General features: G+C 34.6%; 1 protein-coding gene across 1 annotated transcript in view; it reads left to right on the plus strand.

Moving 5' to 3' along the window:
- The window catches only part of SLC5A8 (solute carrier family 5 member 8), a 50,888-nt gene that overhangs the window by 12,779 nt on the left and 23,876 nt on the right, over positions 1 to 14,233 (plus strand). The window contains exons 4-7 of the mRNA XM_010962818.3: positions 4,960 to 5,027; positions 5,980 to 6,134; positions 10,712 to 10,852; positions 13,768 to 13,897. Coding sequence (XP_010961120.3) covers positions 4,960 to 5,027; positions 5,980 to 6,134; positions 10,712 to 10,852; positions 13,768 to 13,897 — 494 coding nt within the window. The remainder of the gene's footprint in view (positions 1 to 4,959; positions 5,028 to 5,979; positions 6,135 to 10,711; positions 10,853 to 13,767; positions 13,898 to 14,233) is intronic.

Below are 14,233 nucleotides of genomic sequence, written 5' to 3' on the forward strand. Positions count from 1 at the left end.
TAACCTTTTTATATATTGCTGCATTTGATTGGCTAATATTTTGTCTAGGATTTTTACAGTTTATGAGGAATATTGGTCTGAAATTTACTTTTCCTTTGTCAGGATTTTTATATCGGTTATACTGGCTTTATATGATTTGGGAAGTGTTCCTTCCTCTATTTTCTGAACGAGTTTATATAAAACTGTCTATTTCTTTCCTAAATGCTTCAAAGAATTCGTAATGAAGGCATCTGGCCTGATGTTTGTTTGTTTTTATAAAAAGGTTTTGGTTTATGGATTCAGTTTCTTTAATAGAATTATTAATATTTTCTAGTTCTTACTGAGTCAGTTTTGGTCAACTGTGTCTTTTAGGATTAATTCATTTTATCTAATTTGTCAAATTCATTGGCATAAAATTGTTTAAAGTGTCCTCTTGTTATCTTTTTGACATTTGTGGTATCTATAGTGCCATCCCTTCTTATTATATCTAATATTGATATATTTTCTGTGTTTTTTTTTTCTTGATGTATCTTGCTAGTCCTTTTTTGACCAGTTTTTGGCTCTGTGGATTTTGTTTGCTTTCTGTTTCATTAATTTGTGCTATTATGTTTATTGTTTCCTTTTCTTCTTAATACTTTGGGCTTAAATTTTCTAGCTTTTTAAGGTAGAAACTTAGATCATTGATTTTAAATCTTTCCTATTTTATAATAGAAACACTTAAAGTTATAAGTTTTTCTGTGAGTATTGCTTCATCTGCATCCCACAGATTCTGGGACATTGTGTTTTTATTATCATTCAGTTAAAATATTTTCTAATTTTTCCCTTGTGATTTCTTTTACCCTCAGGTTATTTAAAAGCATGTTACATAATTTTCAAATATTTAATGATTTTCAAACTTTTTTTTTTTTTTTTTTTTTTTTTTACTAATTTCTAAATTGATACTGCTTTGGTCAGAGACCTATTACGATAATTCTTTGAAATATGTTGAGATTTGTTTTATGGCCCAGATACGGTCTATCTTGCTGAACATTCCGTATACTTTTATAGTAAAGAATGTGTATTGTGTAGTTGTTGGGGATAATATTCTACAAATGTCAAAGGTTCAGTTGGTTAATTTTCCAGGCTCTTGGTTTTACTGATTGCATCACCATGGGGTCATTTAATGTTCTCCAGTCCTCTGTATTTCTTGTGAACTAGATCTAGAAGCTTTCTCAGACTTCATTTCAACTTTTTGGGGAGACTATTTCATACAGTTTCATACAGTTTTCAGCTCTTTTGAGTAAATATCAAGGAGCACAATTGTTGGATTATATGATAAGAGTATGTAAAAAACCATCAAACTGTCTTCCAAAATGGCTGTTACCATTTTGCATTCTCAATCCTTGTCAGCATTTGGTGTTGTCAGTGTTCCAAATTTTGGCCATTCTAATAAGTGTCTAGTGGTATCTCACTGTTGTTTTAATTTGCATTTCCTGCTGACATATGATGTGGAGCATTTTTTCATGTGCTTATTTGCCATCTATATATCTTCTTTTATAAGGAGTCTGTTAAGATCATTGGCGCATTTTAAAATCAGATTGTTTGTTTTCTTATTGTTGAGTTTTGAGTTGTGTGTATGTGTGTAATTTGGATAGCAGTCCTTTATCAGATGTGTCCTTTGCAAACTTTTCTTTCAGTCTATGGCTTGTCTTCTAATTCCTTGCTGTTGTCTTTCACAGAGCATATGTTTTTAATTTTAATGGTGCCCAGCTAATCAATTATTTCTTTCATAGATTGTGTCTTTGATGATTTATCTAAAAAAGCATCATTATACCTAAGAAGTCTTGGTTTTCTCCTATGTTATCCTCTAAAGTTGAATAGTTTTGTGTTTTACATTTAGGCCTATGAGCTATCATGATTTAATTTTGGTGAAGGGTGTAAGGTCTGTGTCTAGATTCATTTTTTTTGCATGTGGATGTCCAGTTGTTCCAGCACCATTTGTTGAAGAGACTGTCTCTGTCCATTGTATTGCTTCTACTCCTTTGCCAAAGATGAGTTGACCATATTTATGGAAGTCTATTTCTAGTTTCTCTATTCTGTCCCATTGATCTATATTCTATTTGTCTGGTTTTTTGTTTTGTTTTGTTTTACCAATACCATACTCTCCTGATTACTGTAGCTTTATAGAAAGTCTTGAAGTTAGATACAGTCAGTCCTTCAGCTTTGTTCTTCTCCTTAAATATTTTGCTGACAAACAATAAATTGCTAGAGAAAGGGTGTGGAGAAAAGAGAACCCTCCTACACTGTTGGCAGGAATGTAGATTGGTGCAGCCATTATGGAAAACAGTACGGACATTCCTCAAAAGACTGAAAATAGACTTACCATGTGATCCAGCAATCCCACTCCTGGGCATATATCCAGAGGGAACTTTAATTCAAAAAGATACATGCACCCCAGTGTTCACAGCAGCACTATTTACAATAGCCAAGACATGGAAACAATCTAAATGTCCATCGACAGATGACTGGATAAAGAAGCTGTAGTATATTTATACAGTGGAATACTACTCAGCTGTAAAAAAAGAATAAAATAATGCCATTTGCAGCAACATGGATGGACCTGGAGATCGTCATTCTAAGTAAGCCAGAAAGAGAAAGAAAAATACCATATGATATCACTTATATGTGGAATATAAAAAAAAAGACAAATGAACTTATTTACAAAACAGAAACAGACTCACAGATATAGAAAACAAACTTATGGTTATCAGGGAAGGAAGGTAGTGGGAAGGAATAAATTGGGAGTTCCAGATTTACAGATACTAAATAATATATATAAAATAGATGAACAACAAATTCATACTGTACAGCATAGGGAATTATATTCAATATCTTGGTGAAAAAGAATATGAAAATGAATATATATATGTTCATGTATGACTGAAGTATTGTGCTGTATACCAGAAATTGATACAACATTATAAACTGACTATACTTCATTAAAAAAATTAAGATTAAAACAAATAAAATAGGTAAACAACAAGTTTATGCTATGTAGCACAGTAAACTATATTCAATATCTTGTAGTAACCTATAATGAAAAAGAATATGAAAATGAATACATGTATGTATATGTATGACTGAAACGTTATGTTGTACACCAGAAATTGACACAATATTGTAAACTGACTATACTTCAATGAAAAAATACTGTATAGAGTATTCAGTCTTTTGCCTCTCCATATAAACTTGACAATCAGTTTGTCAGTTCTACACAGTTTGTCATTATCCACAAAATAACTTGCTGTAATTTTGATTGGGATTGCCTTGAATCTATAGGTTAAATTGGGAAGAACTGACATCTTGACAGTATTGAGTCTTCCTATTCATAAACATGGAATATCTCTCCATTTATTCAGTTCTTTCATTACATTCATCAGAGTTTGATAGTTTTCCTCATGTAGATCTTGTATACATTTTGTTAGATTTATAGCTAAGTATTTCATTTTGGGGGGTGCTAATGTAAATGTTAATGTGTTTTTAATTTCTAATTCCAGTTGTTCATTGTTGGTATAAGGAAAGCAACTGACTTTTGTATATTAACCTCTATCCTGCAACCTTGCTATAATCATTTATTAGAACCAGGAGATTTTTTTTGTCAATTATTTTAGACTTTCTATAAAGTTGATCGTGTTATCTGTGAACAAAAAGAGTTTTATTTCTTCCTTCCTTGATTTATACCTTATCTTAGTGGAAAAGTTTCAAGTGTCTCACTATTAAGTATGATGTTAGCTGTAAGTTTTTGGTAGATTATCTTTATCAGGTTGAGAATGTTCCCCTCTGTTTCGAGTATACTGAGAGTTTTTATCATGAATGGGTGTTGGATTTTGTCAAGTACTGTTTCTTCCTCTATTAATATGATAATGTGATTTTTCTTTTTTCAGTCTGTTGATGTGATGGATTCCATTAATTGACGTTTAAACTCTTTGAACCAGCCTTACATACCTGCAAGAAATCCCACTTGATTGTGGCATATAATTATTTTTATACTTATAAAATTCAATTTGCTAATATTTTGTTGAGGATCCTTGCATCTATGTTTCTGAGAGATATTGGTCTGTAGTTTTCTTTTCTTGTAATATGTTTTTCTGGTTTTGGTATTAAAGTAATGCTGGCCTCATGGAATGATCTATAAAGTATTCCCTCTGCTTCTATCCTCTGAAGAAGATTTTAGAGCATTGGTATAATTTCTTCCTTAAATATTCAGTAGAATTCACCAGTGAACCCCTCTGGGCCTGAGCCTTTCTGTTTTGGGAGCCTTTCTATTTATTCAATTTATTTAAAAGATACAGGCCTATTCAGATCTTCTGTTTCTTCCTGTGTAAATTTTGGCAGATTGTGTCTTTCAAGAAAGTGGTTCATTTCATCTAGATTATCAAATCTGCGGACATAGAGTTGTTATCTTTCCATTAAAAATAATATGCCCCTCCACCTCTTAGGTAAATGGTAATAAATTATATAGACTTTTCTATAACTTGGTCTCATTTTAGTAACACACACAACTTGTCTTTCAAAGACCAATAGAATAGTGTGTTTATTTGAACCTTGATGACAAATATCCTACAACCCCATTCAGTCTGGATAACCACTTTACAATATCAAGGGAGTGTCTTAGCTTAATTATAATACAGGTGCTTTTTCATGTATTTGATTTAGCCAAGATTGGATCATGTGTGGTATCTAAGGGTAGAATCCATGTCTATTTAACTCATCAAATAAAATTTTAATATTTTTATTGAAGTATAGTCAGTTTACAATGTTGTGTCAATTTCTGACTCCAGTATTTTGTACATTTTTTGAGATTTGGACCTAGTTTTAGGAGAGTGGGTATAGAAGTAGGTGCCCAATAAACAATATAGCTCCCTCCTAATGATTTTTTGAGAAATATTTTTACTGTATATGTTTGTTTCTTAGTTATATATGCATTTTTCTCTTCTACAGCCACAGGATTTGATCTGTGGGGTGCAGTGGTGGCTACAGGGGTGGTCTGCACATTCTACTGCACGCTGGTACGTCAAGCACATTATTTCTCCTTGTTTTGCAAAATTGAAGATTTCAGTAGTCATGTGCTGCAATCTGGGTTGTTCATACCTACTCTCCTACCTCACATAGTATAACATTTTTGTAAGAAATATTCGGTCCAGGTTAAATTTGATCCTTTGTAGAACATTGGTCATAACTGAATTTTTTTTCTTTCACCTGAACCATGCAGGGCTCCCTAATTTTTGTCTCCTAATTCTCCCTTACTGTTGCCATGTGATAGCTGTGCTCATATTATCCCTTTGCTTAGAAGCCTGAGATGAGCGACAGTCAAAGCATGCAAGAACCAGTATGGCATAGGCACTGATAATTGTCACGGATGCTCATCCTTGGTAGTGGTGCAAGTCTTATGCAATTCCTAATATTCTGGGTCATCATCCTTTAGTTGAGGGATCTTTTAGAAGACAAAGTCCTCAGGGAGGGGCTGGTTCAGCCAAGGTCAGAGGGACTGGTGGGGGACACTTGGGAAGTCTGTGACAGTGGCTAGTACAAAACAATTTTAGTTTTTAAACAACTGCTATGTGCATACTGAGTGAATATCAGCCCTGCCTGTGGGAGAAATCTATGATATTGCCATTTGCAATTTGACTCTGAATTTTCTTCCGAACAGTATCCCCACACCACTCCACTTCACTCCAAAATATATATATATATCTATCTAGCCACACTCAACATGCCATGTATTTTGACCTCCCTGTGCTCTTGCCCATGCTCTTTTCTCTGCTGGGAGGACCTTCCATCTTGAACTCTGCTTATGTTTGAAAGTTTTGTCCAAGTATTGCTTTCCTGAATGTCTCCTTGGGTGCACTTCATGGCCAAGATCCATGTTTTCCTTATCTTTGTCTAGCATAGTGTATAAGCATGTAGATGCTTAATAATGTCTAGTAGAAGCATTAATCCTAATACATTTTCCTCTCAAAGGGTGGTCTTAAAGCGGTTATCTGGACGGACGTTTTTCAAGTTGGGATCATGGTGGCCGGATTTGCATCTGTGATTATACAGGCTGCACTGATTCAAGGTGGAATTAGCACTATTCTAAATGATGCCTATAATGGTGGAAGATTAAACTTCTGGAAGTAAGTTGCTATTTACTTCTTGGTTACTAGAACATTCCTTTTGCTTTTTCTGTAAAAATAACCTCTTTACTGAAATAGTAAATTTACATTACAAAACAAACAAACCACTAAAGATGTGGTACAAAAATTTGAAGCTGGCAAGTAAATGTGTAAGGAGTTTTCACCAGGTCTTTAAGGGGTTACAACAGTCACGAAATACTTAGTTACATGGTATAGAGGATAGTGCTTCCTTCTGAGAAGGGATTGATAGCAAAAGAGTATTTTCTTCCAGATATTAAAGTCTGGAATAGGTTGAAAAATGGGGTAGGGAGTTAAGAAAAGATACAGTAGAGAGATAAGAAAAGGAAACCTCTTAAGAGAAAAATGCTCAAAGTGATTCCATTTTGACAGTTCTTTGGTTCAAGTAGTCTGGAGAATTTCTCTTTTAGTATTGCCCTGGCAATATATAGCATTTTATGATTAATACTAAATATATACAGTATTAGTATTAATACTAAATATATATTGTATATATGTATATATATGTGTGTGTAAATTTATAATCTACATTATGTAATACTGAATATTATTTCTAGAAAATTGACTAGAAAGGTTATTGCTGATGCCTCATGTGTCAGTATAGCAGATGATGTAACATGTCTTACAAATCCTTTCGGTTTTCCTAAAGACTAATGGAGAAACTGGATATTCCATCACAAATATACCACACAATTTAAAAGAATATTTAAAAACACTTTCTCTTTTGGATCAATAGCTTCGTCCTTATACATCACGTTCAGTGTGCAGAGAGGGCTCACATTGGCATGGACCAGCTCATTCTCTCTTTAAGCAGCCCTGCTTTGAGACAGGCAAGCTGAAATCACTGGCAAGAGGAAAGGAAAATCACTTTGCACTTGGTGGCTCTCTTCTTGGTTTTCTGAAAATAGGTGCTAATGTTTGAGAAGAAATTTTTCAGAAATTGGACAGGGTCAATGTGTTAACTTGCAATGAATCAACTTCAGCTGTTCTCAATATATATGTATTATTTTCCCTTTTACCTCAGGATTCAGACCCAGTTGGCCCAGCTTTGGCATGATTCCATCCTTTAGCTAGGGCACAGCAGAACATTTTGACTGACCGCTGTCTAGGCTATTTAATAAAGAAGTGGTAGTTCCCCCAAGGCAAACCTAGATTACTGCTACCAGAAGAGAGGGGAATGGAAACTAAGAAGCAGCAACAACCAGTGGCCACTTGGGAGACCTTGATTAATCACAAATCTTTTCCTAATCAGCTAGGTTGAGGGGAGAGGATGTGGAACCAATCATTTTTCTTTAAGATAATTGTCACTTAATACAAAGGGTACACATATTGCTGCATTGAAATGATAACTCATACATCAATAAGAGATTCTAAAAAGTAGAAGATTAGATATTTTTATGACCCTCACTTTGAAGGTTGCCAACCGTTAAGTAATAATGAAGAGCCTTATTGTATATCCCTTATTATTCAAATATGTCTTGAGAATATGGTGGGCAAAAGATCTGCTCTGGTTAAGACAAATGAAGAGAAGGATTTTGTCTTGGTATTTTTCTGTATGGTCTAGAGTTGGCATATGTATTCTATATTGCCAAAACCACCAGTTGGGTATTTTAAATCTTGTCTTTTGGATGGAATGCATTATAAATATCAATTGTCTATCTGGTCTAATGTGTCATTTAAGGCCTGTGTTTTCTTACTGATTTTGTGTCTGGATGATCTGTTCATTGATGTAAGTGGGGGTGTTAAAGTCTCCTACTATTGTTGTATTATTGTCAATTTCTCTTTATTATGTCTGTTAACATTTGCCTCATATATTGAAGTGCTCCTGTGCTGGCTGCATGTGTATTTACAATTGTTGTATCTTCTTGGATTGAACTTTTGATAATTATGTAGTGTCCTTCTTTGTCTCCTGTAACAGTCTTTATTTTAAAGTCTATTTTGTCTGGTAAAAGTATTGCTACCCTGACTTTCTTTTGACTTCCATTTGCATTGAATACCTTTTTCTATCCCCTCACTTTCAGTCTGTATGTGTCTTTAGATCTGAGGTGAGTCTCTTGTAGGCAGCAAATATACGGGTCTTGTTTTTGTATCCATTCAGCCAGTCTGTGTCTTTTGGTTTGGAGCATTTGGTCCATTTACATTTAAGGTAATGATCAATATGTATGTTCGTATTGCCATTTTGTTAATGGTTTTCAATTTTTTTTTGTATGTCTTTTTTCCTCTTTCTTATCTTGTTCTGTTCTCTTGTGATTTGATGACTATCTTTAGTGTAATATTTGGATTCCCTTTTCTTTTTTGTGTGTATGTCTATTATAGATTTTTGATTTGTGTTAACATGAGGTTTTTGTATAGCAGTCTGTATGTATATGTCATTGTTTTAAGTTGATGATCTCTTAATTTCAGTGCATTTTAGATACCCTGCATTTGTACTGTCCTCCCCTCATGATTACTGTTTTTGATATTATCCTTTTTATCTAATTATTTTATGTATCCCTTAACTGCTTATTGTGGATACAGATGATTTTACTACTTGTGTCTTTTAATTTCCTTACTAGCTGTGGATGATTTCCTACCTTTACTGTATGTTTGCCTTTACTAGTGAGCTTTTTCATTTTGTAATTTTCTTATTTCTAGTTGTGGCCTTTTCTTTTCCAGCTAGGGAAGTTCCTTTAGCATTTGTTGTAAAGCTGGTTTGGTAGTGCTGAATTCTTTTAGCTTTTACTTATCTGTAAAGCTTTTGACTTCTCCATCAAATCTGAATAAAAGCCTTGTTGGGTAGAGTATTCTTGATTGTAGGTTTTCCCCTTTCATTATCTTAAGTATATCATGCTACTCCCTTCTGGCGTGCAGAGTTTCTGCTGAAAAATCAGCTGATAACCTTATGGGAGTTCCCTTGTATGTTATTTGTTGCTCTTCCCTTATTACTTTTAATATTCTTTCTTTATCTTTAATTTTTGTCATTTTGATTACAATGTGTCTTAGTGTATTCCTCTTTGGGTTAATCATGTATGGGACTCTCTATGCTTCCTGGATGTGGGTGACTGTTCCCTTTCCCAGGTTAGGGAAGTTTTCAGCTCAGGCCCTTTCTGTCTTCTTCTTATGAGACCCCCATAATGTGAATATTAGTGTGCTTGATTTTGTCCCAGAGGTCTTTTAAACTGTTTTCATTCTTTTTTCTTTTTTCTGTTTTGCAGCAGTGATTTCCACTGATCTGTCTTCCAGCTCACTGATTCGTTCTTCTGCCTCATTTAGTCTACTGTTGATTCCTTCTGGTGTATTTCTCGTTTCAGCTATTGTATTCTTCAACTCTGTTTGATTTTCTTTATATTTTCTAACTCTGTGTTAAAAATTTCTAACTTCTTGCTCTGTGCATCTGTTCTTCTCCCAAGTCCTTTGATCATCTTTATGATCATTACTCTGAACTCTTCCTCAGGTAGATTGCCTATCTCCCTGTCACTTATTTCTTCTTCTGGAGTTTTATCTTGTTCCTTGTTTCCTTATGTCTGAAACATATTCCTCTATTACCTCAGTTTATCTTACTTCCTCCACATAACTCACTGCCTTTTGGCTCTCAAGTTTTATTAGCTAATACAGTAGCTGCTTTCTCTATGGAAGAAAGGGCTAACATCCTTGAAACTCTTAGACTTTGATATTAAATGTTAAAAAAATGGAATAGAGGCTCTCATCTGTCCATAGGAGTTCTGGCATATGCATAAATCAGAGCACTTTACTTGACTGATCTCAAATGTGAGATTTGAAATGGATTTGCAGAATTTCATAATTTTCAGAAAGTTTCCATGAAAGCAAATTTTGCAGAAATTTTTCAAGCTTCTACTGTGTATCAGAGGTGAACAGAATCATTCCTTCAAAGGTGATACATTAAGAAGAATTAAAAGCTGTATCAAATGTGGAAGTTAAGTTTTCTTTGTAACAATATTTTATAAATGTCATAAAATGACTTTCAACTATGAGTATTTAGTTTGTTCACATAGCATTTTAAGAGAGCATGATTATAATGACATGGTAGTTTTAGAAAATGAAAACCTTTACACTGCATTAATTGACTGAATCTTTTTAGCTTGAATATAAAGTAGAACTATGACATACATTTGCTAGGATAGGAATTATACATGCAAAATGCATCAATATTGTGTTCATTTCAGTACTATGTCTATTGCTGCAGTGTACTTAGGAACCTCTCCTCTCTTTCTCTCTTTTCAGCTTCATGCTCTTCACTGATTACAGCATGGCAGACTTATTTAAATAATTTCCTATGGCCATGGAGAACAATTTATATAAATTCTCAGAATGATTAGAGCATTTACTTTTCCCCCAATCCCATGCAAAATTTCCAAGTCTCTTGAAGTATCAATTTTTATTTTATTGAACCTAAGTTAGGAATATTTCTACCTTTTATATTACTTAATCACTTTATACATTTTATATATGTATTTGTATTTATGTAGGTATACATTGCTTGCTTCCAAAAATATACTAGGAAGATTTCAGTAGTTTTTTTGCTGACAGTTAAGATTTGTTTTCTGTTTCTTTTCTTTTAGTCTTAATCCTAATCCTTTGCAAAGACACACATTCTGGACGATTATTATAGGAGGGACGTTCACGTGGACCAGCATCTATGGTGTCAACCAGTCCCAAGTGCAGAGATATATTTCCTGTAAAAGCAGATTCCAGGCAAAAATGTAAGCCAAACGATGGTATATGAATCTTCAATCGCCTTGGCTCAGGTTTGAGTCTTTTGTATCATGAAATTCTAAGAGATAAATTATATACTTACAAAAGGATCACATAGAACAAAGTGGTACTGTATGTTTTAAATCAGATATTTTAAAATATTTATATGAATTACTAAGTAAAACAAATCTTATCAAATAAATAGGCATTTATTGTGCATCTGTTTGTATTAGGAACTATGGGGAATAAAAAAATTTTAAATGTATGGCTCTTATCATGAAGAAACTTAGCATCAAATTAGGAAAATACATACAAGTATATGAAAAGTGAAATAACATGAGAAATGTATAAAGATTCCGTGAAATAATAGAACAATAGAGGAAATGTTCCAGAGAATTATGTTGCCAGATGTGCTGGTGCATTTTATTTTCAGACACAGTCATGGGTTTATAACCCCATTCTAATACTTGCTACTTGAGTGATTTAGTCTCTCTGAGCTTCAGTTTCTAAACTTGTAAAATGTGTATAAGATATCAAACATCTCATAGAGGTATTGTAGAATTCTGTGTTTGGCATGCATGTGGTAGGGGTCTAGTAAATGTGAATTTATTTTTTCACCTCAAATCATGGGATGTGGAGGAAGGGAATGAGTAAGAGATTCTTGTCAATAAGGCAGAGACTGAAGGATGATCATACATGGGCAGGGGGAGAAGAATTGGAGAGCATTCCAGGTAGGCAGAGTGATTTGGATAAAGCACAGAGGTCAGAGGGGCAACATGGTCAGAGAACTCTCCATCCCATCTTGGCCTGAGCAAAGAGTATGAAGAGTGACTAGTTCTTTTTCAGGAGACCTCAGATAAGCTTGGTGACCAACATTCTTCATACTGATAAATAAGGCTAAGTTGACTCATGCATTTATGGGCTTAAAAACATCAAATAGATTAATAAGAGTAACAAGGTGGTTGGGGTAGGAGAATGGGTGGCAATTCTAGTTCTTTTCAAAGGAGAATATGAAAATATTGTAATATCACAAGTCAGAACTCAACATATTGAGAGTAAATTGGTTTAGACATTACCTGTCTTTGAAAAATTCCACAATGAAAACTCTATATGAACATTAGTACAATAACTAGATATGGAATCCCCCAAAAGTGAGCTTAGGAGTTCTGGTGTTTTAAGAAACTTGGAAAGAATATAATTTATATATCCAGTAATCCATCTGTATTAGAGCTGAAGCCTCTCCCAAAATAATTGTGCACATGTGCTTCTTTGGGAACATGAAACTCAAAAAGTCCAATTTTATAACTAAAAAACAGTGTTATTAGCTTTCTTAATGAGAAACAATTTCCTTCGGACTAGCCCATTTTCTCCCAGTTTCTAACACTGGCTCCCTGGGAAGAATAAATCCCAGCCCAATGGCAAGACCTACTGACACTGATTGACTGGGGGCAATGTCAGATGTTGATAAGTGATCTATCTGAATGATATTAAAGTAAAATAAAACAAGATAGTAAAGTATTAAACTCATATATAAGTGAGGGGTGGTATCTGATCAGAAAGGTGTCTTGAGTATATTTTCTGATGATTTGCAGATGAGATACAGTTAATCCTACTATTTTTAGACAATAACAAAACATACATACAGTAAATCTAGTCAGTCAAGGGAAGAGGCTAGCAATCTGTTGCTTGGCACCTATTGCAGGTTCTCCCGGATGTGGACTCTGAGATGGAGTCCGCTTAGGAAGTCACCGCTGGAGAAGAGAAGGAAGGGAAGGAAGCAGGATTGGCCAGAGGGAGAAGTTGGACTGTGATGCAGTCTCAGCAGAGGCCTCAAGGGGCGCTCTAGAGCTGGGGTGACCCTTCAGACTTGTCCTAAGTTAGTGTGAGGGGACTCCGCCTTTCAACCTCAGAATCCAGCAGTCATTTTATGCATGCTGCCCCGGGGGAGGGGCTATGAGTTGGTGAGGGTGGGGCACACTTTTCTTCAGGCTAGGGCAGCTCATCACAGTGTCCACTACAGCACCCCTGGGGAAAAAATGTAGCCACCTCAGTGAGAGCAATGTTTACTATTCAACTGATTATTAAGGTGAAGCATCCAATGACTTTAACACTAATAATATCAATAAGCACCATTTAACAAGTGTTTATTACATGTCTCTGTGCTATATTATATATATATATATATAATATATATATAAAAAATACTATTTTATTTACTCTTATAATTCAGGAGGTAGGCATTGTTACCTCCAGGTGTATATGAAGAAACTGAGGATCAGAGAGGCTAAGTTACTTGCCCAGGATCACATATGGTAGGGAGAGCCAAGATTTATGCTCAGGACTGACTCCAGTGCCGTTATGTAAATCTTTACAGTCTACTGGAGCACACACCATGTATTAAAATGCTGAACCTTGTTTGAGGAGATTCCTGTCCAAGGAACACAGGTTTGCCTTTCACACTTAATGGATGGCATTACAAACCACATTTAAACGAGTGTGATAAGTTTCTATGTAGATGCTAACAATGTTTCGCAGTTTATAATTGCATTACTTTTAAAGGGAAAATGAGGAATAGTCACTGCTCTGTTGACTATTAAGATCTTTATTTCTTTGACAAGAAGTTTTAAAGTAGTGTAATTAGATAAAATTATAAAGCTAATAATGCCCATGGAACTCTGACTAGGAGGAAACATTTGTTCAATGGCAAACCCCCATCAATTCAAAGTATTTCCGAATCCATTGTTGGCTGACATCATAAACAGAAGGTAAGGCCAGAATAAAATAAGTAGCATTTCTGATAACCAAAAGAGAATGTCTATCTATTGAATATATCACAAAGTCCCTCCTGTTTACATAACAAGTTTCCTCATCTTTGGGATGGAAATTAAAATTGTCATGTGATGGTTTGTTTTCACGTCTTTAGGTCTCTCTACATCAATCTTGTGGCACTCTGGGCAATCCTCACCTGCTCAGTGCTTTGTGGGCTCGCGCTGTATTCCAGATACCATGACTGTGATCCTTGGACAGCCAAGAAAGTGTCTGCACCAGACCAGGTCCAGTACCATGTCTTTCTTATATGTGCAATAGTGACATGCAGAAAGCTTATTAGCTGGGAGGAAAGAGTATTCATATTCTTGTAAAGAAATATCAAATGTGCACAATATAATCGTCTTTAGTTTCTATAAGGCATTTGGAAAAAATTTATTTTAGCAGATATGGAAATAGCAAGAATGAAGAATGTTATATCCAACATTAAAATATTGAAACGCTTGGGAAATTTTCAAGGCAGGTATTAAAAAGAAATAGCTCAAGGCTGGGAGTAGAAATATAAACACAGTTTTAAAAAAAACTCCATACACACCATGGTACAGCAGAACATTTTGTAGTTA

Source organism: Camelus bactrianus, chromosome 12, assembly GCF_048773025.1.
Source record: "Camelus bactrianus isolate YW-2024 breed Bactrian camel chromosome 12, ASM4877302v1, whole genome shotgun sequence".
In the NCBI taxonomy this organism is placed as follows: domain Eukaryota; kingdom Metazoa; phylum Chordata; class Mammalia; order Artiodactyla; family Camelidae; genus Camelus; species Camelus bactrianus.